This window comes from Lepidothrix coronata, unplaced genomic scaffold, assembly GCF_001604755.1.
Source record: "Lepidothrix coronata isolate B3197 unplaced genomic scaffold, Lepidothrix_coronata-1.0 Scaffold180, whole genome shotgun sequence".
In the NCBI taxonomy this organism is placed as follows: domain Eukaryota; kingdom Metazoa; phylum Chordata; class Aves; order Passeriformes; family Pipridae; genus Lepidothrix; species Lepidothrix coronata.
This window is the reverse complement of record NW_016690360.1, coordinates 2,268,454-2,281,903: the sequence shown is the minus strand read 5'-3', so window position 1 is coordinate 2,281,903 and position 13,450 is coordinate 2,268,454. Positions and strand designations below refer to the sequence as shown.

General features: G+C 40.0%; 1 protein-coding gene across 1 annotated transcript in view; it reads left to right on the top strand.

The window, feature by feature from the left end:
- KDM1A (lysine demethylase 1A) overlaps window positions 1-13,450 on the top strand; it is a 39,810-nt gene that overhangs the window by 11,774 nt on the left and 14,586 nt on the right. Inside the window, exons 5-9 of the mRNA XM_017830516.1 lie at window positions 2,671-2,749; window positions 3,702-3,794; window positions 4,543-4,649; window positions 7,334-7,415; window positions 10,130-10,224. Of these exons, the coding sequence (XP_017686005.1) occupies window positions 2,671-2,749; window positions 3,702-3,794; window positions 4,543-4,649; window positions 7,334-7,415; window positions 10,130-10,224 (456 nt within the window). The remainder of the gene's footprint in view (window positions 1-2,670; window positions 2,750-3,701; window positions 3,795-4,542; window positions 4,650-7,333; window positions 7,416-10,129; window positions 10,225-13,450) is intronic.

Here is a 13,450-nt window from a genome sequence, read left to right as displayed (position 1 = left end):
AGACAGTGGAGTTTAATTTCTGGCATTCTGTCATGCTCTGTGTTGCTAAGGAAGTTGCTATCCAGTTCTTGATCAAAGCAGTGCTGTAAGGCAGCATAAAGAATCTGTAGTGTATTTACAATATCCAAAACAGTCATAGCAAACTACATTATTCAGCTAATGCAGCTTTTAAAAAGGAAACAGAAAGCTGGTGCAAATGTTCTATTACTTGATTTCAGCTTAAAGTAGAAGCCTCTCTAGATTACTTAAAAATAATAATGAAACACATTATTGCTTAAGGCAAACCTCTAAGCTTTTATTTTTTACTTTGCTTAGCATTCAGTTGCTGTATTCCTGAGACATCAAGCCAATCATGTGGCTTATTCTCAGACCAGACCAGTTACTTTGCCAGCTTTGATTTCATAAAAGAAATTGTAATGTTGAAGAAATGAAACTCTACTTCTGAATGTTTGTAGCATTTCTGCCCAATTCAAAACTTCCATGCAACTTAAGAATGAAGGGGCAGTATTCAAACAAAGTATTCAAACAAGGAGTTCACTCACTTGAGTCCAGCCAAACATGCCTGAAGTTTAGCCCTTAATAAAACTTCAGTATTAGTATTCTGTTTTGCAGATTGCAACAACACTTTCAGGGTCCTCAGCATACCAACAGGGATCAGGACTTTCTCCTGTATTTTGAAAAGTGTGTTTTAGAAAACTTAAGTCATGATAGAAAAAATTAACAGTATGACAGCAAGAAATATTTTGAAAATTGCTGTATTGCCATAGTTAAAGGAAGAAAACACCTTATGTACCACTCAGTTTTTTTCACAGACTTAAGATGATCAAGGAGCATCACGGTGTACTGACCCTGGTAGCACCCAGTGCTTAGTAACTTAAACAAGTTATTTAAAATTTATGTGTGGTGGACATCTTCATGCTTTTCCTGTGAAATTTCCCTCTAACCCAGGTTGTAACTATTGGGAAGTTATGAGATGTGTAAAAACAGACCAAAACATGCCAAAAAGTTTGAAAAACTGTTCTCTCAAAACAAATAATGAGTAATCCTTTTACAAATGTGTTAGAAGCAGAAAAGCCTTCCACTGAAACTAAGAAATTACTGGAGAGGAGTATTTGCAGGGCAAACCAGCATTGCTGGTCTGTCAACCTTATTCACGGTGGAGGAACTTGGAGAAGTTCCTGAGCAGGAATCCCATTTGAGGAAGGCTTGTGAGAGGATCTCCTCCAGTGAGGATAGCAGAGGTTATGGAACAGCTGATATGAACCTGGTGCTCAGCAGAGCTCTGGCAGTGCTGGGAACTGCAGTGTGCAGTCTCGTACTTTGAGCTGGAATCAAGAATTGAATGAATGATCTGATAAGTAAAAAATATAGTTTTGAAGACATACAGTAGCTTTTACAAAGGGAAGTCAGTCATTTGATCTTTTATGTGAATCCCTCCCACCCCAAAACAACATTAAAAAAAACACAACCAACCAACTAATGAAAAAACCCAACCCAAACCAATAAAAGCTCTTGCTAAATTACTGTGACAGTAATGATGAAAATCCACAAAGCAGAATGTAGTATAAATGATCTGTCATGGCAGTGCAGGGCAGTTGTGTTTTGAAGCCTTTAATATCTTTTAAGGCCTGTGCTGTTGTGTGCTCATAGAAGGTCTAAAAATCAGAATTTGTAGAAAAAATGGAAGTAATTGTATATATGCATACAGAGAGATTTATATATAAAAATATAATTATGGGCTTTGCACTCTTCCCTCTGAGAATGGAACCTTAGCATTGTGGTACATAGTACTGTGAAATTGTTAGTTCCACGCTCAGAAATTGTTAGAAAAAAGGGTGTTAAAAATCACTGGGAAAATGAGTACAAGGAAGTACTGAGCTAAAGATGAAATTTGCCTCAAATGGCCTCCCAGATTATATGGAAATTATTTCTTAATCCTTCCTATTCATTATACTTGTATGATTTGTTTAATATCTGTGAGGAGCTGTAAAGTTAAGTAGTGCAACTGTAGAGAAATACCCCCAAAAATTACTAATTCTGGAAGGTAAAATGATGTGGAGATGCTATGTATGACCTAGATCTAGGCATGGAACAGTAAAATTTTGTGGCACTCTGTGCAACAAAGTGGGCGTTCTGTTGGGAAAACAGTTTTTTTCCTAGCATGAAGTGACATTAACATTTCACAGACAGTTCTTCCTGCTCTATTTTTGAACTGTAACTGTCTTCTAAGTATGCTTTTTATGTGTGTGTGGCCAGTATATATGTGTAGTTTGTGTATATGTGGTAGTGTCTTACATTGGTGAAGATGGATTGAATGATTAAATGTCTGAGATAAATAAACCTTATAACATGACAAATATTGGTGTAGCTTTTACAAAAACAGGAAATTTGATGCCGAAAAGACAGTGCTGGCTGATGTTGTCAGCTACACACATCTTCATGCTACCTTCGTGTATTCCCACTTACTTAAAATGGTGTGAGAGTTTCAAGTGGTCTGTATTGCACCTTAAGGAACACTTGAAGGCAAAATTCAGTGCAGCTTGGGTAGTCCTACCAAAGTTTAACCCATTAGAGGATTTCATCTCCTGACAGTATTTGGTAGCAAACACCTTGAAAACACCTCTTTTGTATTGCTTAATATGACATGTCATATTTTTTGTTTAAATACAGTTGCAGCTCTGGTTGGATAACCCAAAGATTCAGCTGACATTCGAAGCAACTATCCAACAATTAGAAGCACCTTATAACAGTAAGTCAAAGCTTTCACTACCAAAACCATCCCGTGTGTACTGCTGTTCTCTTTCACTTTTATTTTGGGAAAAGCTGCTACAGATGGGTCCTTTGTTAGTGGAGCTCCATGAGCGTTTGTGTACAGACTGTGTTACTGCATTATATTCATGATTTAGGTTTGTTAGAATTCATTTGTCTGGTAAAGAAATATCACTACCAGGATTCATAAAAGCTGCTAAAAAGATGGGTTGTTACAGAAGTTTCCTGCAGGGTTAATTCACGTGCATCTTTTAAAGTTTGCTTCAGCTTCATGTTGGTTTTCAGCTGTGAGACTTTATTAATAATATGGGTTTTGGGAGGCATTAAAAAGTTGCCTAAGACTTGAGCAGACTGGATGTGATGAAAGAAGGCAGTCAAAGAGTGAGGAGTTACTGCTTGCAAACGGAGACTATTCTACTCGTCTCAAGATCTCAATAAACTGAAAAAAGGTGGAGAGGAGTCATAAAAGAAATTAAGAAGAAAATAGTACTGAAATGAACACAGATACAACTGTCAAGGATTGCAAAATAGTGAATTATTGTGCTTTTAAGAATAAAAATGAGAATTCAGTGCTCCAGTAAGGGGTTGGCATGATATTGGTAAATCACATCACAGTTCTGTGTCAAGATCTTGGGATTTTGCAGTCAGTTTCAGAAAAGGTGTTCTTCCCCACTAGATTAAAAGAAGCACTTAATGTCCTGTACACCTTTTCAGGCAGGACTCAAAACTGCAGTACAGCATGGAAAACAGCTTGTGTTTTCCAGAACAACTAGTCTCAGGCACCTTCAGGAAGATGGATTGCTCAGTAGGGCAGCAGGGCTACAGAAGGTGATGTGTTCAGTAGGGCTTGACTAAGTTACTGCTGTATGTCCTTAGTCCATACATGCTGTTGAACATAAAGAATAATTTTAAAACCATACACATTCTTTTAGGTGACACAGTGCTCGTTCACAGAGTTCACAGCTACCTGGAGCGGCATGGGCTGATCAACTTCGGGATCTACAAAAGAGTGAAGCCTCTTCCAAGTAAGAAACTTGAACATTTTTCTGATTGAAGTTTTGTTTTGTTGTTCTGTGATTTCTCAGGACAAATTTTTGACTGCTTTTTTTTTTCCAGAATTGCAGTGCTTAGAAAATAAAAAAAGTCTGGAAAGCCAGCTGGTTATAGATGTTAATGTGTTTTATTTTGATGTGGAGAAGCCACGTACTTACATAAATTAATTTGAGAGGAGAAATGTTGGCAAATCTTCTTTAGAAAATTTGATGACTGTTGCTGTTTAATGAGTTATCTTTGCTCCTCAGTTAAATAACTAAAGTCAGAAACACAATATTGTACTTAGATCTGTTACATGCTTATGTGATGCTTGAATTTTGCAACTTCTCTGCCCTTTCTAGGCTTTATTCTTCTGGGGCAGAAAGAAATAAAACTATGATACTTGTCCCATAATTAATAAGAATCAGTAAGTAATTAATAAGAATCAGTTTCTTCTTCAGACAGTTCTCCTTCAGTAGTATTTTTCCTCCTGTTTTCTTCCTTGTCCCAGATGTACTACTGATGCATTTTTCTTGTATGTGTCTCATTAAAAAAATGAAGTATAATGTACAGAATTACTTCAGTTTTCTTTTTGCTATAGTTTGTTCTGTCAGAGCTACTGATGAGAAGGAAGCTGCTTTTTGTTCTTCGTATCTCTTAAATGTAATTTTAACGTAACTGCTTGCAATCTAGTACTGCATATATAGAGCATTACTATAGCTGATTTTTCCCTTTCTTTAGCCAAGAAGACTGGAAAGGTGATCATTATCGGTTCTGGAGTCTCTGGGTTGGCAGCAGCTCGCCAGTTGCAGAGTTTTGGAATGGATGTCACAGTTCTGGAAGCCAGAGTATGAATTTCTGTGCTATTTTACTTCTATATAGCAACTTAACCAGTAACCACATGTAGTACTAGCACAGGGCTGTGTCCCAGAAGCCTGCCCAGGGTGGATAAGTGTGTGTGCTGTTCCAGGCAGCATCCATCTGGGATGGATTGCTGATTCTGAACCTGTCTCACAGTAAAACAAGTGGATCTGTTCTTACTGGGAGCTCTCTGATGCTTTCTCAGGGATGGGCTGGTGTAGTAGGGAAGGGTTCGAGACATACTGAAGCTTGAAAACCACAACACCATTAAAAGCTTAACAAAACCCAATATTTATTACCAAGAGGTGGCCAACAAAACAAACAAACCCAAAAGGGAGGAAGGAGGAGAGAAATAAGCCCCCAGCACGACCTCCCCAGTTACCCAGCTGTTGCCCATAAAGTTATCTTACCGACCTAGCATGCCTATAATTACCCCTAGCAGAAGCTGCATCCTTGGAGAGTCAGTAAGTTCACACACTGGCAGGCGTCCCCGCCAAAAGGCAGCGTTGTCCTTGGTGTGAAGTTAGCTCCCCTCCAAGAAAGCACTATCTACTTTTATACAATTAACTGAGTGACCACAACCTCCCAGGTGTGGCCAGCACCGCCCAGCCCGAGGCCCTCAGTCCCACCTCCTGGTTTATGTCAGTGCATCTCTTCCATGCATGCGTGAGAATTTCGGAAATCCCCTCACGCATGCGCAGTATGCTTTGGGAGGTCTTTCTTAATTGAGTTGGGGGTCGAGCCTTCCTTCCCTCCTCATCACTTTCTCCTTCAAGCAACCTTGGAGGACAATTAGCCAATCACAGAACATCAACTAAAACAGTTTATACAGAAGTTCTCCCTCCAAGGACGAATTCACTGTTTTATCAGTGAACTTGGCAGGGGGAATATAAACTACTGCAGGTGGCTGGGGCCAAACAGACCAAAAGTATCAGCGTAAATTCACCCTGGTACAGGCTAGGTAGTCAGGTGCTAGTGTTGTGTGCTTACACCAGGAGCAGCTTAGAACCTTCTTCCTTTCGTGGTTAGAAACTGGTTTTTCACCAGAAAGCAGAATGCAAGTCTGTATTTTGAAAACTTGCTTGTTAAATAGAATCACTGCTTGGAATTGTTTTACAACATCAAGCAGAATATTTTTCTTGTAACTTTTAAGTCTACATTAATTCTTTCCTTGCTTATTACTGTGTGTTTAACAGAGACTTTAAAATTATATAGGGCTGCAGTTTGTGGTATGTGAACTAACTGCTTGTTCTTTCAGGAATAAGGTATTCTTCATATCCAGCCCGAAGTGGAATATCTTTTTTCCTTTTTAAGTGAAGTTTTTTCATATAATCTAATCAAATTGAGAATAGCTTGATACACAGTTAAAATAAATCCATTGACCAATTGGACTTATATCTTATGTTTTACTTCCTGGCTTCGTTTGGTCGTACATTGACTTCTGACACTTTTCTAGCACAGATTAAAATAATCTGCTCAAATTTTTATAAGATTTATGTTTCAGGCTCTTAATATTGCTACTGCTCTTCTGGCTGGGGAGCAGAGCCGCTGACTCTGTGCTTCCCAGGTACCACACCACTGCAGAAAGTGGAGTGCAACAGTCTACTGGTTTAGGAGTCTCTTGCTCACCTGAATGTATTGTGTGTGTGTGGGGAGGGGGGGTTCTTATTGTTTGCTTGCTTGAGTTTTGCGGTTGGTTGGGGTTTTTTTGAAGCTGAAATTAAGAGATTCGTGCTGTAACCTGGCTTTTGTTCTGTGCATCTTGGTTATACTTAGTACAAAAATCTGGCACAAAGCTATTTTAAAATAACGTGTGATATTTTTCAGCCATTTTTCTCTAGACTGCTCTTCTTGAGTAGTCTGTATCTTTTATTTTTAATGCAGTTTGGTGTTTTCATGCATTATGATTTCCATGATCTGAGTGATAGTTTCATTGTTTCTACTCATTTTCTGTTGCTTTCAGACTTAGTTTACACGCTTCTGAACTGCTAAATTAATTACTAAAAATCAAACTTAACATTTTTATATTAACTGGAAGCTGTCTGGGATCTTTGCCCATTTGTAACCAATATTTTTCTCTGATACCATCCTGCTAGCTGGATGAGAACAGGGGAAGGTGACTTTTTTTCTTATGGAGTTTAAAGTGGTTGAGAAATAAGTATCATCTTTAGCAGGATGTGAAAGGATCAAAATTTTTTTTCGTACTTCCAAAGTGGGCTGCTAATTCATGATTTTCTTTTTAATTGATAGTACAGCTAAATCATTTCCTATATAGCTGTTGAATTTTGTGGTAGGAAGTAGGAGAAGGAGGAAATTTATATGTAATTTAATTTGTTCGTGGACAGTGCAGGATTGGTTTTGGAATCAGAGTAGATCCTACTGTAGATACAGTTAAATCTGCCCAAATCAGATTAAGCATCTTTTTTTCTATTTTTATTTCCTTTTTTTCCCCTTCTCTTTTTTAAATGCAACTTAAACATTTTACTCCTTAACTTACACAAATTAATTGTATTCAAGTGTTCATTTTCAGAGGTTTTTGAAAAAGTATATGTTCTGTACGTTTGTTTAAGAGAACACTTGCCCCACGTTCTATAGAAGCTTCAGTGATTATATTTCAGTGAGATGTCTTGCTGAATGTAACTGGAGGTTTACTATACTGTGCTTTTAAAAGGACCGAGTGGGAGGAAGAGTTGCTACCTTTCGCAAAGGGAACTACGTTGCTGATCTAGGAGCAATGGTGGTAACAGGACTTGGTGAGTTTTTCATAATCAAAAGGAGCGGGGAGGAAAATGAGGATGTTACAATTCTGAAACTTTAATGCTATTTTCTTTGATGGCCAAAATAATTGGGTATTTTTAACTATTATAAAATACATGTTCTAGTTCAGCCTCTTTGGTGGTTAGCATTTTTCATAAGTAGCAAGACTATATGATGGGAGTGACCCCAAAGAGATGGCACGTGTTTTTTCATTTACATGAAAAAACAAGGAAGGAGGGGAAGTGCAGATTAGAGCCATTTTAAGAAGAAAGCCCTTCTTCAGAATTTAAACCCCAAAAGTACTTTCTCCAAGTGATTTAAAAAATAATTGTAAAAGTAATGGCAAAGCTGTATTTCTTCCTATTCATTACTATTTTATGATATGGCATCAGTTATTGATATGGTTACTCTTCTAAGAAGATGGGGAGGTGTTTAGTGTGGAATATCTTTCAGTAATGCAGTGAAATGATAAAATAATATAAAATCTGTACTAAACCTGAGTTTTACTGACTGCGTAAAGTTGGTGTCTGTCTTATGGTTAGTCTTATTAAATTGCATACAGAAGCTGGTTCCAGACAAAACATTTAAGTGGCACAGTCCCAGAAAAAGAAATTTCAGGTTGCCTAGTGAAAGACTACTATTTTTATGTTTAATTCATGTAATCATAGAATGTGAAGGGGTTGGAATGGACCTTAAAGATATCTAGTTCCAACCCCCCTTGCCATGGTCAGGGACACCTCCCACTAGACCAGGTTGCTCAAGGCCTCATCCAACCTGGCTTTGAACATTGCCACGTTTGGGACGTCCACAACCTCCTTGGGCAACCTGTTCCAGTATGTCACTACCCTCACAGTAAAGAACTTCTTCCTAATATCCAGCCTAAATTTCCCCTCAGTTGGTTTGTACCAATTACTCCTTGTCCTGTCGCTACAGTTCCTGAGGCACAGTCCCTCTCCCTGTATGACCCCTTCAGATACTGGAAGGTTGCTATGAGGTCTCCACTCAACCTTCTCTTCTCCAGGCCGAACAGCTCCAACTTTCTCAGCCTGTCTTTGTAGGGGAGGTGCTCCAGTCTTCTTACCAAATTCGTGGCCTCCTCTGGACTTGCTCCAACAGTTCCATGTCCTTCTTATGTTGGGGACACCAGAACTGTACACTGTGCTCTAGCAGAGGGGGAGAATCCCCTCCTTTGACCACGTTCCTTTTGATGTAGCCCAGAACATGTTTGGCTTTCTGGGCTGTGAGCGCACACTGCCGGCTCATGTTGAGTTTTTCATCCACCATTACCCACAAGTCTTTCTCCACAAGGCTGCTCTCAGTCACTTCTCCACTCAACTTGTGGGTGTGTCTGGGATTGCCCTGACCCAGGTATAGGACCTTGCACTTGGACTTTGCTTTGTTAAATTTCATGAGGTTTGCATCAGCCCACCTCTCCAGCCTGTCCAGGTCCCTCTGGATTGCATCTCTTCTCTCCAGTGTATCTACTGCCAGCTTCCTCAGGACCCGCGGATGAATCATCAGGTCCCATGGACTTGTGCACCTTCAGGGTTCCTTAGATGGTCTCAAACCTCAACCATGAATGGTCACGCATTTGTGATTGGTGTTTCCTTTCTAAAAGAATCTGCCCTTTGTCTTGAATGACGCAGCATATGCTATGAAGAAAGATTCCTGTGAGGATGGAGATGGTTTGAAAGGCATCTTTCATGTTTCTGAATGTGGAAGAGAAGAGAGAAGATTACTGAAGGGGTTGAGCTTGTGGTTTGGAAAGGTGAAAGACTTAAGTAATAGGATCTTTTCTGGTTTTGATAGTAAACTGTTGAAGAACTGTAATTTTTAGTAGGTTGTTGAACTAGAAACAGGAACTTATTTAGACCTACTTAAACTCTGTTCTGCTTGTTCGGTCACTTCTCTAAAGAAAGGAGGTATTAGGGTAGCAGAGCTTCCCCCTCTATTTTGAACAAACACTCTTGGTTCGATTGAGTTGCAAAATAAGAGACCATTGGGAATCTAGACCTGAAAAACTTTTCTCAAATTTAATTTTGTGGAGGAAGCCTATGTTGCTTCTGTTCTATACCATTTCCCATTTGTGTCTATTCTCTTCCTTTCTTCTGCTGCACTCAGTTTGATGTTTAGGGATTTGAGATGCTTAAAGTTGTTGCTTTCTGTCTTTCTCATTGTTCAGTTGTGGGATCTCCTCAGTTGTTTTCTAATTTGTTTAGTTAACACAACTTCCAGGTACAGTTGGTGTTTGGGGTTCATCTTCTACAGATTGTATTCACTAGTGTCACTTGTTGGAGTTCCACTAAGTTTTTAGAGACTGGATTCTTTCGGTTCCATCTCCATGTCACCACACTTGGGCAACAGCTCCTGAAGTTCCTGTGCATCTGTGAGAGCTTTCCTTGACTTTTCAAACACCGTGCTTGCAGATGTGTTTGTAGCTATAAGCTCTCAATCATACTAAGGTTGCTGCCACTCTAGGACTCTGCTTGTATAATCACCCTTTTTTACATCCCGTCCTTCAAGTGTTGGTCAGCAGGTTTTTTTCCGTGTCCTCGTTGCAATTGCTGTGAAGAGCAGACCTTTGACAGTGTTACACGAGGTCACTGAAGCTGATGTTTTAATCTCTGAAATAGCTTTAACTGTTGAGTTTTTGTTTAATTGCAGAAAAATTTTGCAGGAATTTCTGTTAACTATATAAAATCTTTTCCAGGAGGAAATCCCATGGCTGTGGTCAGCAAACAAGTGAATATGGAATTGGCAAAGATCAAACAAAAATGTCCACTTTATGAAGCAAATGGACAAGCTGTAAGTCTGATACTGTTTTCACGAACCTTTTAAAAAGAAATATATCTCAAGTGTATTTGTTACCAGGCTATTGGTCTTGCAGGAGATGGCTTCCAAGGAGAGGGAAGAACAAAAGCTTGTCTCCCTTTTTAGGCATTGTAGTAATATGCTAGCATATCTGCACATACTCTTCTAAAACCTGCTCTTTGCACATGAGTTTTTACCTTTATATTTCAGAGGTTTTGTGTAAGCCAAGTTCCTGTTTGTTCTTCCCAAATCCATTACTGTTTTTCCTTAGACAGTTGTCTGTCTCACTCTTTGAAGCAATTATCTGCTGTGCTGGCACTCTAGCTTCTGTTATTGTTGCTGCTACTCCTTTTCCCTGAAATAAGCTCGTTCTTGCTGTTGTACTTTGCTGCTTTTTAAAGACTTGACTGGCCAATGCCAGCTGGTTGAATGCATGCAGCAATAATAATCTAGAGCTGCGATTCACAAACTTAATTAGCTTTATTCTTCCTGCTTTAATGTCAAGGAATGCTGTTAGAGATAGAAATGATAGATCTTAGTGTAGTGCTGAATCTCATACATGTGTTTACCAGAAGTGTCTTGATGGATCTTCAATCATGGTACAAAGATTAACCTCTGAAAGAAGACAGGTGAGGATGCTGGGCATCCTGCTAGAGGCCTGGAAAAGTGATCCTTGGCTCAAACTTGTTTCTAACCTGGGACCTGCAGCTCCTCTTACTGCACGTGAGTCAATAGGATGTTGTAATAAACTCAGGGGAAGCTAGCAAAGGCATTGTAAATAGTTCTGCAGTAGACAGTCTGCTCCTGTGTTGTGAAGCCAGTCCTATGCTGGTCTCTGCACTGCTGTGTTCCCTCTCTCCCAGCTGGTTTCAGTTTCTGCCCAAGGAATGCCTCAGTGGAGCAGATGAATGTATCCCTGTGCTACTGGGACTCCTCTGTTAAAAGCACCCACCCACTTAGACACAGGTCAGCTGCTTTGAACTTCAGCCCATGCTTTGATTGGCTCGGTACACACTGTGATGTCTGCAGCCTGACCCTGCAGCTTTCTTTGGTGTAGCCCAATGCTTTCTGTTCCCCAGTATGCAGCAACTGGATCACTTCTATCCAGCTAAGCCCCTCAGGCATAGGCAGCCTCTGTGGACCAGAAATTTCTCTTGCTCATCAGCTAGGCACTTACTCCAGTGGGAGCGGAGTGTTCTTCTGAAAAAGAATATTCTTCTTGATTACTCTCATGTTTCCTGTACTGCATTCAAGTGTTGATCTCAGGAGACCCAGTCAGGATGGAAACTGGCAGTGTGGCTGCATGATGCCAAGCCCTGGTGTAGGGAGGAATCCCTCAGCAAAGACAAGGGTCTTACTGCTGCTTTGGCTGACCTGGTGGGACAGGTAACATCACCTCCCCTGTTCAAAGGTAGTTGCTTCTCTTTGGGTGTGTGAATGTATTAGTGTGTGCTGGTTTAAAGGTAAACCAGCAGGGGAAATGAACCCAACTCAAAAGAGATTATAAGTCATAGTTACAATTTAATAAAAATAATACAGTAAATACAATTATACGGACAAACAATTGGTTTTAACCCACAAAACCCAGATGTATTACCCAGCACCCTGGGGCATGAACAGAATGGTGTTTGTTAGCCCCTGTGCTGAGCCCCATGGGGTCCCCCTGAGTCCAAAGGAAAAGGAAAGAAAGGCCTGTTGGTGAGAGTGGTGATCGCAGTCCAGTTGAGGTTCTGGTCCTCCTCTGGATCTGACGAGTGGTACCAGAAGTCCCAAGACCCCAAGATTATATACCCTCAGGTTCGAGTGGGAATGCCCAGGGCGGGGAGTTCCACAATGGGTGACTGTGAGTAGTGAAATATTTTTGGAATCCTTGGTGGCCCATTAGCCGACATGACTCCTCAGGCTGGGTGTGGAGGTGCTGGTGACTCCCCAGAGGGGAGTCATCACACTTGAGTCATTGGTGTGATGACAGGAACATCCTCCTATCTCACAGGCTTCTTAACACTCAGCTTATAGCCTGAGGGGTCAGAGCACACCCAGGTTAACTCAGCAGTGGATGTATCACAGGAATGTGACAAAAAAGTTTGCATTTAGGAACTGCCATTTGAGGCTTTCTCTATGCCTCTGCTATACTCAGTAGCCTTGTTGAAGCTTTCTGGTATGCATAGGAAAATAGTCTCATAATTATGAAATACACGTTCTACCTAGAATCAAACCCAAATGTTTTTGGACAATAGTAGGTACAAGTTATATTTCTTACATAGATATGGAGTTACATAATTGTTATCAAATATTTACTGGCAGGCACTAGTAGAGAGGATGGCATGGAGGAATCTTAAGTACAGATCTGGCTGAAGAAGTTTCAGCTTTAATACTGAGGGGGAGCAGTATTGATCTGGGTGATCAATATGATACAGGCCATTGGGGAAGATACTCAATTTTTCACAAATGAGCAGAAATGTAAGCATGCATCTACATCTTGAAATTGTAGATGCAACAAGACTGAAGATAAGTATAGGGGTAGTTTGAAATACTATCATATATAGTTAAAAATATAATCTGTGCTCCAGTAATCGTATAATCTGTGTCTTCCATAGTGCTGTTGCATATAATATTCCAGCTTTTGAGTTTACAGTATGACAAAACTTTTATCAAGTTTTAAAAGCACATGATCTTGAGAAATGAATAGTGGACATAGAATAAAATATAATAGTGTAAAAAATGAGATCATTCATTTCTGAGACCTAATAACTTTAATGATAGGAGAATTAAGAAACTAGGAGAACCTTACATGGATTGCAGAGTAGGTGAGTCACTAATCTTTGACTACCATGGGGTGGGGGAGGTATCTTCATTCTTAAAATCCTCTCAAAAATGGAGATGCATCAGAAATAGGGAAACACATTTCATGATGCATTAAGTCTCCAGGGATATGCCACCTGCAGATCAGTACAGGGTTTCTAAGACACTTCACCACAAAAATAGTGGGGGAATCAACATCTTAGTACAGGCAGCTGGAAAAGTTAGCTTGTGGTGCTTTTGTAGGCAGAGATGAAGTATGACAATAGTGAACCTTGGTGTTTCAGTCTGGGAAAATACCAGAGAAGAAAGACTACAGGGCTGGAAGGCAATCACTGGCACAAGAATGAAGGGCCAGCTGCAAAGTGGGAGAGGAGTCATAATTAGAGCAATGAGATACCGATAGAACTTCCTAGTCAAC